This window comes from Dendrobates tinctorius, unplaced genomic scaffold, assembly GCF_039654945.1.
Source record: "Dendrobates tinctorius isolate UK_male_01 unplaced genomic scaffold, ASM3965494v1 ptg000126l, whole genome shotgun sequence".
NCBI classification, from domain to species: Eukaryota; Metazoa; Chordata; class Amphibia; order Anura; family Dendrobatidae; genus Dendrobates; species Dendrobates tinctorius.
In genome coordinates this window covers 9,387,232-9,401,917 of record NW_027361794.1, presented here as the reverse complement: position 1 = coordinate 9,401,917, position 14,686 = coordinate 9,387,232, and the positions used below count along the sequence as shown (strand labels likewise).

The window sequence follows — 14,686 nt, the reverse complement described above, 5'->3', positions numbered from 1 at the left end:
TATCCCACACTACCCATATCACGCCAAATAATTTAGGAGCCATAGAAAATATATAGCAGCAATCCATAAGAATGTGAAACATACCGTGTGGTATATAGATTGTGTAGAGCTTATAGGCATCTATCAGAAAGGACGATGGTACTTTAAGTGTCTAAAAAACAAGATGCGGTGAAAGGAGCGTATGATAGTAGTTGTGAAACATGTAGCAGGAAAAAAAAAATAATACCAGCTCAAAATGTGGAGAAACACATGCTAATGATAGCGGTTATGTGTGGGGATGCTATATATTGTTGGTAGGGAGATTGGAGAGCAGAATTCAAGAGATAGAAATTAACATATAAATGACCATAGCCTGGTCAATAGAAATACATTGAATGGGTGGGAGTGAGCAGACAATGGTCCCTGGGTGTCGGGATTATGCTAATTGAGACACTGTGCAGAGGTCCAGAGAATCATAGAATCATAGAATCGTAGAGTTGGAAGGGACCTCCTGGGCCATCTGGTCCAACCCCCTGCTCAAAGCAGGATTCGCTAAATCATCCCAGTTAGATGTCTGTCCAGCCTCTGTTTGAAGACTTCCATTGAAGGAGAACTCACCACTTCTCGTGGCAGCCTGTTCCACTCATTGATCACTCTAACTGTCAAAAAGTTTTTTCTAATATCTAATCTGTGTCTCCTCCCATTCAGCTTCATCCCATTGCTTCTAGTCTTTCCTTGTGCAAATGAGAATAAAGTTGATCCTTCTACAATGTGACAGCCCTTTAGATATTTGCAGACAGCTATTAAGTCTCCTCTCAGTCTTCTCTTTTGCAAACTAAACATTCCCAAATCCTGCAACCTTTCCTCATAAGACAGGGTTTGCAGACCGGTCACCATTCTGGTCGCTCTTTTCTGAACTTGCTCCAGTTTGTTGATGTCTTTTTTAAAATGTGGTGCCCAAAATTGGACACAATATTCCAGATGAGGTCTGACCAAAGAGGAGTAGAGGGAAATAATTACTTCACGTGATCTAGACTGTATGCTTCTGTTAATACATCCTAGAATTGCATTTGCCTTTTTTGCTGCTGCATCACACTGTTGACTCATATTCAGTCTGTGATCTATTAGTATACCCAAGTCTTTTTCACATGTGCTGTCACTTAGCCCTATTCCTCCCATTCTATATATGCTTTTTTCATTTTTATTGCCCAGATGTAGTACTTTGCATTTCTCCCTGTTAAAAACCATTCTGTTAGTTGCTGACCACTTCTCCAGTTTATTTAAATCTTTTTGAATCCTCTCTCTCTCTTCTCTAGTATTAGCTATCCCTCCTAGCTTTGTGTCATCAGCAAATTTAATCAGTTTACCCTCAATTCCTTCATCTAAATCGTTGATAAAGATGTTGAACAATACAGGGCCCAGGACAGAGCCCTGTGGTACCCCACTTGAGACATTCTTCCAACTGGATGTGCAGCCATTTACGACCACTCTTTGGGTCCGATCACTAAGCCAGTTATGAATCCACCTAACAGTTGCCTTGTCCATTCCATACTTAGTCATTTTTTCAATAAGGATTGTATGAGAGACTTTGTCAAATGCTTTGCTGAAGTCAAGATATACTATATCTACAGCATTTCCTTGATCCACCCAATCAGTAATAGCATCATAGAAGGAAATTAAATTAGTCTGACATGACTTATTAGTTACAAACCCATGCTGACTCTGTTTAATCACTTCATTCTTATCCAGGTATTGACATACATGTTGTTTAATAATTTGTTCAAAGATCTTTCCTGGTATAGAAGTCAGACTCACCGGCCTATAGTTGCCTGGGTCCACCTTCTTCCCCTTTTTGAAGATAGGAACAACATTTGCTCTTCTCCAGTCTTCTGGCACTTCTCCTGTTCTCCAAGAATTTTCAAAGATTATGGAGAGGGGTTCAAAAATTTCTTCTGCTATCTCCTTCAGTACTCTGGGGTGTAATTCATCTGGACCTGGAGACTTGAATACATTTAGGTTAGCTAAGTGTTTCCTCACTATTTTTCTGTTTATAGATATCCTGGATTCTTCTATTCCCTTAATAGGACAGTGAATAACAGTTGATGTTACATTTCCTTTCTGAGAGAAAACAGATGCAAAATAGGAATTTAAAAGTTCAGCCTTCTCAACATCCTGTCTTACCATTTCATCATTTTCATCCTGTAAAAATCCTATAGCATCTTTGACTTTTCTTTTACTTTTGACATATCCCCAAAATCCTTTATTATTGCTTTTGACATCTCTTGCAAGCCTCAATTCATTTTCAGCTTTAGATAATCTGATTTGTGCCTTGCAGGTTCTGCAGACAGCATTATATTCTTCTTTAGATATGCCTCCTTCTTTCCATTTTATAAACATTTTTTGCTTCCTTTTTAGCATGTGCTTAAGTTCTGTGTTCACCCATCCTGGTTTCCTTAAATGCTTCCTATTCTTCCCTCTTTTCGGAATTGTTAACAACTGTGCTTTGAGAATTTCATTTTTCAAGATTTCCCATCCTTCCTGGACATTTTTGTCTTTAAGGATATCCAGCCATTGGATCCCTCCAATTCTTTTTCTGAATCCCTTAAAATCTGCCTTTCTGAAATCTAACCTTGACGTCTGAGTCTTCACAGGTCTTCCTCCTCTAGTTATCCAAAATTCTAAAATAGCATGGTCGCTACCTCCTAGGGTCCCAGCCACTTTTACCTCCTCAACCATTTCCTCCCTGTTTATAAGGATTAGATCCAAGGTAGCAGTTCCCCTTGTTTTCTCCTTTACCTTTTGGAAGATAAAGTTGTCAGCAAGAGAGGATAAGAATTTCCTTGACCTGTTAGTTTTGCCTGAGAGAGATTCCCAACAAATGTCTGGATAGTTGAAATCTCCCATGACAACTATGTCATATTTTTTGGAGAACTTGGCCATTTGATGCATAAAGAGTTCATCCATATCTTCAGCTTGCACAGGCGGCCTGTAGTAAATGCCTACAATGGTGTCCTTTCCATTGTTCTGTCCTTGTATTCTTACCCAAACAGTTTCCACAGAACTCCCAGTCTCTGAAGCTTCAATCTCTGTGCAGATATACACGTTTCTAACATACAATGCGACACCCCCTCCTCGTTTATCAAGTCTGTTTCTTGCAAATAAGTTGTATCCTTCTAGTCTTGTATTCCAATCATGTGTATTGTCCCACCAAGTTTCAGTGATTCCAATGACATCATATTTCTTTTCCTGTGTTAGTAGTTCCAATTCTCCTTGTTTGTTGCCCATGCTTTGTGCATTAGTATAGAAACATTTTAGTTTGTGATTGGTTTCTCTTTCTCCAATATTTTTTTTAATTAGATTCTTTCGTCTTTGTTCTTCCTTTCCACTTCTAATAGCAGAGTTCTCAGTAGCATTTGTCAGGTGTATGGCTTTTTCTGGTCTTTTGCTTCCCTTCCCATTTTGTTCTAGTTTAAAGCTCTCCTTACAAGTGTAGCAAGGCGACTTCCAAATACCTGCTTTCCAGTCTTCGTAAGGTGCACCCCATCTCTAGCAAGTAGTCCATCGTATAAGTAGTTCACTCCGTGATCCAGAAATCCAAATCGTTGCTGACGGCACCATCGACGTAGCCAGTTGTTCACCTGCAGAATCTTATTCCACCTCCTTGTTCCATGGCCATCCACTGGGAGGATGGAAGAGAAGACCACCTGCGCTCCCAGTTCTTTCACTTTCTTGCCTAAGTCTTCAAAGTCTCTGCAGATGGTTTCCAGGTCGTTTCTTGCGGTGTCATTTGTCCCCACATGTAGTAGCAGGAATGGGTAGTCATCTGTAGGTCTGAAGAGTCCTGATATCCTGTCAGACACATCTTTAATTTTTGCACCTGGAAGACAGCACATTTCTCTTGAAGTTATATCTGGTCTGCAGATAGCGGCCTCTGTTCCTCTCAACAGGGAATCCCCCATGACCACCACTCTCCGTTTCTTCACAATTTTTCTTTCTCCATCCAGGAGGACTCTGAAGGCGTACAAGGTTGCTGTTTGTTGGCAAAGTCTTATCCTGATGTATTTCTTCATCGTTTTCCTGCGTGAGAGCCTGGTACTGGTTTCTGAGCAGTATGGGTGCTGACTGCCTCCTGATCCTCCTGCTTCTCTGGGTCACATGTCTCCATTCCTCTGTTTCTTCAGGTGCACTTCGAATTTCTTCTCTTTCTGTAACATGAAGAGATAATTCTGCTCTGTCCAAGAACTCTTCACCTTCCTTAATGATCTTCAACGTAGCTAACCTCTCTTCGAGATTTTGCAACTTTTCCTCCAACAGGGTCACAAGCTTGCATTTGTGGCATGTGAAGTTTGGCTTTTCCACTGGTAAATCTGTGAACATGTAGCAAGAAATGCAGCTCACCAAATGGCTCCTGGCCTCTTCCATCTTGAGATTTCTTAAAAAGATGAAAGATGAGCCAAAATTCGCGCGCCGACAGAAATATGCTAAATAACTTTATTGTGATAATTCATACAAAGGCAGTATATTCAAGGAGAACTATAAAGAGAGAGGCAAAAGAAGCTGAGATCGATAGTATTTGTGCTGTGCAGACTTGTGGGAGAAATAACGCTATATGATCCCAAATAGATAGGAATAGGCTTGTAGCAGTGGCGTCCAATTCCAACACAGTAATATAATCGACTCTGTGAGAAAGAGAGGAATACGTTAGTATATTGTGGCATCAAGAAGGCTCCTAGAAAAACGAATATACACATGAAAGTAGCATAATAAAGAGGTTAGACCAAACAACAAATAAAGGAACCATTACATACACTGAGTGTTGACTTATGTGAGATGTAGTTTTTTACAAAAATGCTGATATTTCGTAATCCCTATTTAAACCTCTCGAGCTCATAGTTTCAAGGGTATGGATCCAAAATGCCTCTCGTTTTTTGAGGTGAAGGATCCTGTTACCACCCCGTCGGGGGGGTGGCACCTGTTCAATTACCTGAAATCGAAGTTGTGAGATGTTATGACCCTGGGTAATGAAGTGGTGGGGAATGGGAAGAAGATTTTTGCACCTAATTGTTGATTTGTGCTTTGATATTCGATCTCGTATAGGTTGTGAAGTTTCCCCTACATATAAGAGACCGCAGGGACATTTAATGAGATATATCACATAGGCAGAATCACAGGTAAAGAAATTGGAGATTTTAAATTCTTTGCCAGAATGGGGGTGTACAAATTTATCTCCCTTGAGAAAATTGTTAATTTGGACACAATGTAAGCATGGGAAAGTTTCCATTTTAGGTTTATGTAGAAAACGTTGTTTGTGAATAGTGGATTTAGGGCCAATGTCTGCTTTGACCAGGGAGTCCTTCAGATTGCATGCTCGTTTAAAGCAGGGGAGAAACGGTTTTTGAAATTCTCAAACATCAGGATGAGCTGTGGAAAGTAAAAGACAATTTTTACGGATGGACTTGTGGATAATATAGGCAAAGGGGTGGAACGTATGTACAAACGGAATGCGGTTCGTAATTCCCTCTTGTGATCGTGTGGGGGTATCTCTTGATGCTTCTAGTAAAGAGGGGGGATAGCCTTTCTACAAATTTGTTGGTCATCTCATCCAGGCGTTGAGTTCTAGTATCGGTGTTGGTAACAATACGTTTCACTCTTTGATATTGTGATTTAGGTATTGCCCATTTGGTGGAGGGAGGATGGAGACTTTCAAAATGGAGGAGGCTGTTCCGGTCGGTACTTTTGATATACAGGTCAGTGGATAGGAAGCCATTGGGATCCTTAATGACCATGGTGCCCAAAAAATTCATGCGCCAAAGATCATGTCCTATGGTGAATTGGATACCGGGCCAGGATGAATTCAGGATGTCAAAAAAAGAGAGCAAGGACTCCAATGAGCTGCCCCATATGCAAAAGACATCATCGATATAGCGCTTCCACATGATGGCGTACTTGCGGAACAGGTCGTTTTTATAGATGATGCTTTCCTCGAAATCCGCCATATAGGCATTTGCACATGGGGGCACTACATTGGAGCCCATTGCGGTCCCACGTACCTGTAGGTAGAAGTCATCTTGGAACAGAAAAAAATTAGAAATGAGTACCAAGTGGAGAAGATCAATACATAGGTGTATTTGATCTACATCCATTCCTGTGGAAGTGAGTAATCGGGCTGTGGAATTAATACCATCAGAGTGGGGAATAGAAGTGTAAAGATCCTTTACATCTAGTGTCACGAGTAGTGCCTCCTGTGGGACTTTTTGGAGATGTTGGATATCTGATAGAAAGGCCCCTGTGTCCAGAATAAAGGACTTAGACTTCTGAATCAAAGGTGTTAATATTTTTTCTAAAAATACTGCCAGGGGTGACAGAATCGAATCTGTGGATGCCACAATTGGTCTACCAGGTGGTTTCTCCAGATTTTTATGGACTTTTGGGAGAGTGTAAAAAACAGGAGTGATGGGGTTTTTATTACTGAGAAAATCACAAGTTTTCTGATCAAGAACCCCCAGATCAGAGTATTTCTGGAGGATGGTATTAATTTGGCAGCTAATATCAAAAGTGGAATCCCACGGCAGCATATGGTAAATGGAAGTGTCATTCAATTGTCGCATGATTTCGGACAAATACATGGATTTATCCATGATTACTAGGGCCCCACCCTTGTCAGCCGGTTTTATGACTTTGGAGTCCTGTAAGGACTGAAAGGCATGTCGTTCCTCAATTGTAAGGTTGGAAGGTTAAAACAAAGTACCCCTATCAATATCATTTCTTAATGATTGGAAAGAGTTCTGTACAAAATAGATGAATGTTTCAAGGGTGCAGCTGCACTTAGCTTACCGCACTACTTTATGCGTGTTAAAAACACATGAGACATGCACAAGAATGAACAGGTCAATAAGAAACTGTTCACACCACCTACAGACTGAAACACAAAGAAAAAACACAGTATGACAAACGTGCAAGAATACTCTGCTGTAAAAAATATATAACAGTAGACAGCCAGTGCTAGTAAAAAATGATAAAAACAGGGTATCTAGACGATACGTTTTTTGCAAAAAAATGTATACGAAGCCACCCCACCACGTCATGGTAACGCTTCTTGGAGCTGTCCTATAATGTATTTAACACCTGATCATGTGAACAATACCTACATAAGCAGGATTCACATTTTTTACTAGCATTGGCTGTCTACTGTTATATATTTTTTACAGCAGAGTATTTTTGCATGTTTGTCATACTGTGTTTCAGTCTTTAGGTGTTGGAGTCATTGTTTAACCCCTTTCTGACATCTGACGTACTATCCCGTCCACGGTACCCGGGCCCGTATGACCGGGGACGGGATAGTACGTCATTGCGATCAGCGGCACTCACAGGGGGGGAATTAGGGAATTTTTTTGTTTTTTAAGTGGAAATTTTTTTTAAATTATTTTTACATTTTTTTTTTGTTACTTTATAGTGATGTCCCAGTGTGGGACATTACTATAAAGTGACAGATCGCTGATCTGACACTTTGCACGGCGCTGTCAGATCAGCGATCTGACAGGCGCTGCAGAGGCTCTCAGCAGGCACTGAGGAAGCCGCCTCCCTGCAGACCCCCGGGGCCATCTTGGATTTGGGGGCCTGCAGAGAGGAGGACCCTCGGAGCAACGCGAGCACATCGCTCTGCTGAGGGTCTCAGGGAAACATGCAGGTAGCCCCCTCCCTGAGTGAATCTTCCCTATGCCTCCGGTACACTGCGATGTTTGATGGCAGCGTGCCAGGGGTTAATGTGCCGGGAGCAGTCCGTGACCGCTCCTGGCACATAGAGTTGGGGGTCAGCTGTGATAATCAGCTGACACCCGGCCGCGATCAGCGGCGCTCCCCCCCGTGCCGCTGATTACAATGACGTACTATCCCGTCCCCGGTCATACGGGCCCGGGTACTGTGGACGGGATAGTACGTCAGATGTCAGAAAGGGGTTAAACAATGACTCCAACAGCAGTCCACTCCTTGTGAATCTCCCCCAAATTTTTTAATGGCCTTTTATTAACAATCCTTTCAAAGTTGCGGTTATCCTGGTTGCTTGTGCACCTTTTTCTACCACACTTTTTCTTTCCACTCAACTTTCCATTAATATGCTTGCATACAGCACTCTGTGAACAACCACCTTCTTTAGCAATGACCTTTCGTTGCTTACTCTCCTTGGGGAGTGTGTCAATAACTGCCTTCTGGACATCTGTCCAGTCAGAAGTCTTCCTCATGATTGTGGAACCTACTGAAACAGATTAAGGGACCTTGTTAAACGCTTAGGAAGCCACTGCAGGTGTTTTTATTCAATTTTACTGACATAATGATTTTTGGGTTTTCATTGGCTGTAGGCCATAGTCATCAACAGAAATAAACAGTTGACATAGATCACTCTGTAATGACTCTATATAAGAGTTTCACTTTTTGCATTGAAGAACTGAAATAAATTAACTTTGATGATATTCTAATTTAGTGAGAAGACCTTGAATGTATCTATGTAAAAAAAAAATTAAGAACATAAAAAAAAAGTTTCTCCCCTGTGTGAATTCTTTGGTGGCTAGAAAGAGATGTTTTCTTCACAAAACATTTTCTACATTCTGGCTTCTCCCCTGTATGGGTTCTCTGGTGTATAACATCAGATTTCTGATTAAAATATTTCTCACATTCTGAACATGAAAAAGGCTTCTCCCCTGTGTGAAGTCTTTGTTGACTAGAAAAAGATGGTTTCTTCACAAAACATTTTCCACATTATGAACATGAAAAAGGCTTCTCCCCCGTGTGAATTCTCTGATGTTTAACAAGGGTTGATTTATCTGCAAAAGATTTCCCACATTCTGAACAAGAAAAAGGCTTCTCCCCTGTGTGAGTTCTTTGGTGGCTAACAAGATGCGCTTTCTGGTTAAAACACTTCCCACATTCTGAACAAGAAAAAGGCTTCTCCCCTGTGTGAGTTCTCTGATGTATAACAAGGGCTGATGTTTCTACAAAACATTTCCCACATTCTGAGCAAGAAAAAGGCTTCTCCCCTGTGTGAGTTCTCTGATGTTTAACAAGGGTTGATTTATCTACAAAACATTTCCCACATTCTGAACAAGAAAAAGGCTTCTCCCCTGTGTGAGTTCTTTGGTGGATAACAAGAGGCGCTTTCTGGTTAAAACACTTCCCACATTCTGAACAAGAAAAAGGCTTCTCCCCTATGTGAGTTCTCTGATGTTTAACAAGGGCTGCTTTACCTAGAAAACATTTCCCACATTCTGAACATGAAAATAGCTCATCTCTTGTGTGCGTTCTCTGGTGGTTAACAAAATATGATTTCTGGCTAAAACTTTTCCCACACTCTGAACATGAAAAAGGCTTCTCCCCTGTGTGAGTTCTTTGGTGGATAACAAGATGCGCTCTCCGATTAAAATATTTTCCACATTCTAAACAGGAAAAAGGCTTCACCCCTGTGTGTGTTCTCTGATGTTTTACAAGGGCTGATTTATCTACAAAACATTTCCCACATTCTGAACAGGAAAAAGGCTTCTCCCCTGTGTGAGTTCTATGGTGGGTAACAAGATGCACTTTCTGCTTAAAACATTTCCCACATTCTGAACATGAAACTGGCTTCTCCCCTGTATGAATTCTCTGGTGACTAACAAAACCTGATTTCTGGTTAAAACATCTCCCACACTTGGAACAAGAAAATTTATTGTCTGCTTTGTGAAGGTTGTGTTGTTTAAGAAAGGACTTTTCTAGAGGAAAGCTGTTTTCATATTCTGAAAATGCATTCATTGTTTTAGGCGCAGTTTGCTTTTTAATGCTTATTTTGTGACTTTGAGCTTCCTTAGTAGTCGCTAATGAATCAAAAGACAGGACTTGTTTCAAAGGATCAAATGACAGATCTTTGCTGTGAAGGGATGATGGTATATCTGGAGTAATGGCATTCTCTTCAATTGTATCCTGTGGGATCTCAAGATCATCTGATTTAAAAATTGAAGATGGCAGCTGTCTCTCTGCTCTCCTGGTACAGTCATCTGCCAAGAATAAAACAAATTATTTTAGAATAAAATATCCTTGAATTCTATATTTTTAAACATTTCTACTTAAACTGTCTGTAAAAATGGCAAGTTGTGTAAAATTATTGAATTATTCACCAAGACAATAACAGTTTACTAGACTGTGTTCAAACCACCTTAAGCATCCATGTATTTGGCATTACTATAGTGAGAAGAAACCACTTGTTTTATGACATGTTTATCTCCTGGAGCACAATCTGGGCATGTGTTGGGCAATAAATTGGGATATTTGCAATTTTCACTCTCCAACGTACACTGCACGTGCTAATATCTGGAAGCTGCCTGTGAAGTCAAAATAGTCACTATTTGTATAGATTAACTAATTAAGGGTTATAATTTACAAGATGGATTGACTTTATAGTGATTTCATCTGCTCTGGTTTTCTGCAATTTTGTCATATTAGGGATCTGCTCCTGCGACATCTGCTTCGGATACCAAACACGGCCTTACTCATTCTGCAGACAACGCTCGTAACAGAGGTGGTGTTGGAACCAGAAGCTCTCAGCAGCAGGCTCTGTCCAACCAATAAGATTAGGGTGCCTGTAGTACCATCAAGTCTGGCAGTATGGGTGTTTGTGCTGTCAGCTGCAGTAATCTACTCCCTGTTTCAGCCAACTGGAAAGCACCACATCTTACTAAAGCTTGAAGCATATTGCCAGAAGCTGCCAGATACAGCGATGTTCTCCTCTGGTTCTGTCCTCAGCTCCCAGCTTGTGTATTTGTTTCCTGTTGTGACCCCGGCCTGTTTACTGACTACTGTTATGTCTCCTGCGTTAGTATTTCCTCTGGCCCCTTGGTTCTGACGGTTATGTGACTATTCTCCTTCCCATCTTACTTCACAGAACAGCAGGTCACACTGTGCCCCAAGCCTAGGGGTCTGTGTCCAGATCCATGTAGAGGGGTTAAAGAAGTTAAAGGGTAATGGGCAAAACGGTGACTATAGACAATAACACATCTACTGAAATAATCAAGCTGAATAATCATCCTCAGAAAAAAAAAAAAAAAATAATAATGAGTAGTGGTGAAACTTCTCTGGGGTAATTAGAGTACAAGGCTTGGTGGCTCTAAGCAAGAAAAACTATCATAAGGACCAATATTTTCTGACAGATTTAAAGAGAACTTTTTATAACAGTGCAGAGGGAAGGAATCTTAAAGTTAGATCTTGGCCACTTGGAAGAGGTAATGGAGACCTTTCTGTAAACACTACCAGGGAGTTGTAGACTCGCAGAAGTGAGGCAGGCCAATCCCACCACAAGCAAACTATCATACAAAATGAATCTGTAAAGAAAAAAAAGTTACATCCTCAACAACAACGTATGTTTGAGAGGAGAATGCCAACACTAACCCGGAGTTTCATTTATTTATGGTGGACCATTGGGGCTACTAGGAGTCCTGACCACAACAGTAGAGAAAGTGTTAGCGCCCCCATTTTGGGAGTGATTGTGCAATAATCTGAGTTATTTAGGGTCGAAAACAATGTAATTTATGATGTGGAGTGAATCCATGAAACCAGGGCTCGAGCCATGCCAACACATCTCCTTCAGGAGTGAATAAATGTATACTACAGCCATCAGCCACGCACAGCTTAGAGATATATCATGGCACAGGTGTAATGGTTTTATGTAGTTTTTCGCAATCCTGTATGAAGTTAGTTGGTATTATAAGAAACTGAAAAATCACGATAAAAGGAAATACTCTTGTTATTGTACAGAAATTCACACTTGGCCTCACTGCACATTTAATGTTGTCGATCATAAAAGCAAAGTTTGGCCAGAAAGACTGGACCTGGTCTTGTAGGGACACTCAGCAGCACAGAAGGGAGAGAAGGTAGATTCATCCAATATCAGGGATCTAAAAACGACCCAAGCAATCCATAGTAGGATGAAAAGCCATAGACATAATATTAGGAAAGGTGTAATCTGTCAAATTTTGTTTAGGCATTTCGTTTAGGAATGTAAGCGAGATCCCACCAGTTTAAGACTCATTATATTAGAACAAATATCAGAAAATAAGTTTAATAGGTTCCAAAGACTTGTGAATAAGGAATCCTATTAGATTTTTAAACTATCCACAATTAAACTGGAGGATTTTCCATGTACGTATATTTTTCTTTATATGCATTTTATTGTACATCAAATATGCATTTTAACATCTTTTTGTATTGTTTTGTATCAGAAGAAAGGTTCCTATAAAAAAAACAAAAAAACCAAAACCGTACCATAGGTGCAGTTTAATTAATGAATTAAGCAATTGGATTAGTGACGCTGTTTTGGAGGATATAAAAGATCCACAATGTATTATTTGTATAAGCCTGAGGAAGGAGCTGGTTCACATCGGAAAGAAGTAGAATTTTAAAATGAAAATAGTTGTTTTTTTACGTTCATTTGTTTTGATACCCAACTTTATGGCTCAGCACTTGGCAGCGCTTTACAAAGCCTTGATTTTTTCCTTCTTCCTATATTAGGGATTTTAGAAGCCAACATCATTACCCTCCACTTTCTCTAAAACGCGCATCATAATATTATTCTAACTTGTCAGCACATTCTACATATGCTGTCATTGGGCTTTGTAGCTTGAAGATCTGGGCAGGTAACGGTCAGCGTCTTCTAACCTCATGGGGTAGGTGAATCCTCGAGGTTATACGTTCTATAAAAAAAGAGCTTTCAATTCCCAAAGTCATTCAGACGTTTTTTTGGGTGGAGGAGAATATTGTGGTCTAGAGGCAAAATGGTGATCACATAATTGTGATACGGTCAGACTACACCACTGATAAAGCAGCCACAGCCGGTGACTGAGAAGAATCTGTGACTTCTCTGCATTTAGTGGTTACTACTCACCAGGGTAGTCATATGTAGGAATCTCCTCTTTACACCGCTCATCACCCCTCAAAGATGTCTCTGTAGTATTAATATGGGTCAGATCTTCACCCTGAAACAAATATTGTAAAAGTCACAGACAGATGGAGAAGTCCCATCTATGATCAGCTCTAATCCTGCCATCTCCACCGGTCTCATTACACAAGTATAAAACATAATACTGGTGGGTAAAACAAGACTGAGCACGAGATCTTCACAGCCGTCTACACATCATAGGGGAGATCTCATGACACCTTCTCTCCATCTACCTGATGATCCTGAGGAACATTGGGATCTTCTAGTTTAAGGTCCTGAGGAAGAAGAGGATGGGGACATCTCTCTGGTGCTGTCGTCTTACTGGATAGATCTGGAAACACATACAGGGACTGAATTCATTCTTTACATGCAGGTAACTATAGGCCGTGTGTATTTAGTGCAGTCTATTACCTGGTGATGTGAGGGGCTGGGGAACCTCCATCATGACGTCCTTGTATGGATCTTTATGGCCTTCTAAATACTCCCACTCCTCCATGGAGAAATAGACGGCGACATCTTGACACCTTATAGGAACCTGACACATACAATGATATAGTCATCGCCTCGATCTCTTCTTGGCGTTACTGTATAATTTCCCAGCATTCCCAGCAGTGTCACCTCTCCAGTCAGCAGCTCAATCATCTTGTAAGTGAGTTCTAAGATCTTTTGGTCATTGATGTTCTCATGCATCAAGGGGACAGGTGGAGACCCCGTGATTGGACTCAGGGGTCTTCCCCATCCCTCAGACACAGGGTCCTGACAGCGCTCACTAGAGGTCTTCTTCACTACTGCGTAATCCTGGTTATGGAGAGACACATTAATAAATCTCACTACAGACATTCCCAGAGTCCTCACCTCTCCAGTTCTGTCCATCTGTTAATCCTATAGATAAGAATGATGTAATGTGACGTCATCAGAATCTCTCACCTCTCCAGTAAGCCGGAAGAGGATCTCTAGGGTGAGGTGTAATATCCTCTCCGCCATCTTGTCTCTGTCCATATCCATCCTGGATGGGTAAATCAGGAAAATTCTCTGATATAAAAGATCTTCACTGAGAGAATCCGATATTGTAGAGACCTGAATGAGAAGATGAGCCGATGTAACATCATAAAAATCCTGTGTAATAATACAATTACCGGAGATAAAAAGGGAAACATATGAGATTTATTATTTTACAGTATTTCGTTTCCATCTTTACATCTACTAATAAAACCTATATATTTAGGCCACAGACAACAAGCAGTTTCTTCCTCGGAGTCGGCAGCTGAATACGTTTCTCATAGACTCATCTTCCATAACGCTAATTCTCGTCTCATTTCCCGACACTGGAATCGGCATTAGCAATACTGCAGGAGATATTCATTACACGGGACAGGAGAAATAACTACTTCATGATGAGGACGACATCTTCATCTTCTACTACGGCTCTAGACACATATTTGGCCAGAATCCGTCACTGACTCCATCCCCACCGGCCGTCTATATGAAGGTTTCCCGTCTTCCCCGCACTATAATCTTCTATCACGTTAGATCTCAGGTCTGATTCACACACAGAAGTTTGAGGCTTTTAGAAAAGCTTGTGTGTTTGCACAAACACCGCGGACAGAAATGATCTGATCCCAAAGTCTCCATGTACAGTGTTTTATGGGGATTATTTCTGGCCTTAGACTTTCCTAGATTATAATAAAAAAAGGTCCCCCCGTTTGTTGTGACTCCGGCCTGAGGGGGCGCCACCATAGTGTAATCAGGGTTACC

General features: G+C 40.9%; 1 protein-coding gene across 1 annotated transcript in view; it reads right to left on the bottom strand.

The window, feature by feature from the left end:
• Nucleotides 1-8,268: 8,268 nt before the first annotated feature.
• LOC141047342 (uncharacterized) overlaps nucleotides 8,269-14,686 on the bottom strand; it is a 61,513-nt gene continuing 55,095 nt past the window's right edge. Inside the window, 6 exon segments of the mRNA XM_073542403.1 lie at nucleotides 8,269-9,998; nucleotides 12,878-12,968; nucleotides 13,165-13,262; nucleotides 13,343-13,466; nucleotides 13,550-13,729; nucleotides 13,859-14,008. Coding sequence (XP_073398504.1) covers nucleotides 8,476-9,998; nucleotides 12,878-12,968; nucleotides 13,165-13,262; nucleotides 13,343-13,466; nucleotides 13,550-13,729; nucleotides 13,859-14,008 — 2,166 coding nt within the window. The 3' untranslated portion in view covers nucleotides 8,269-8,475.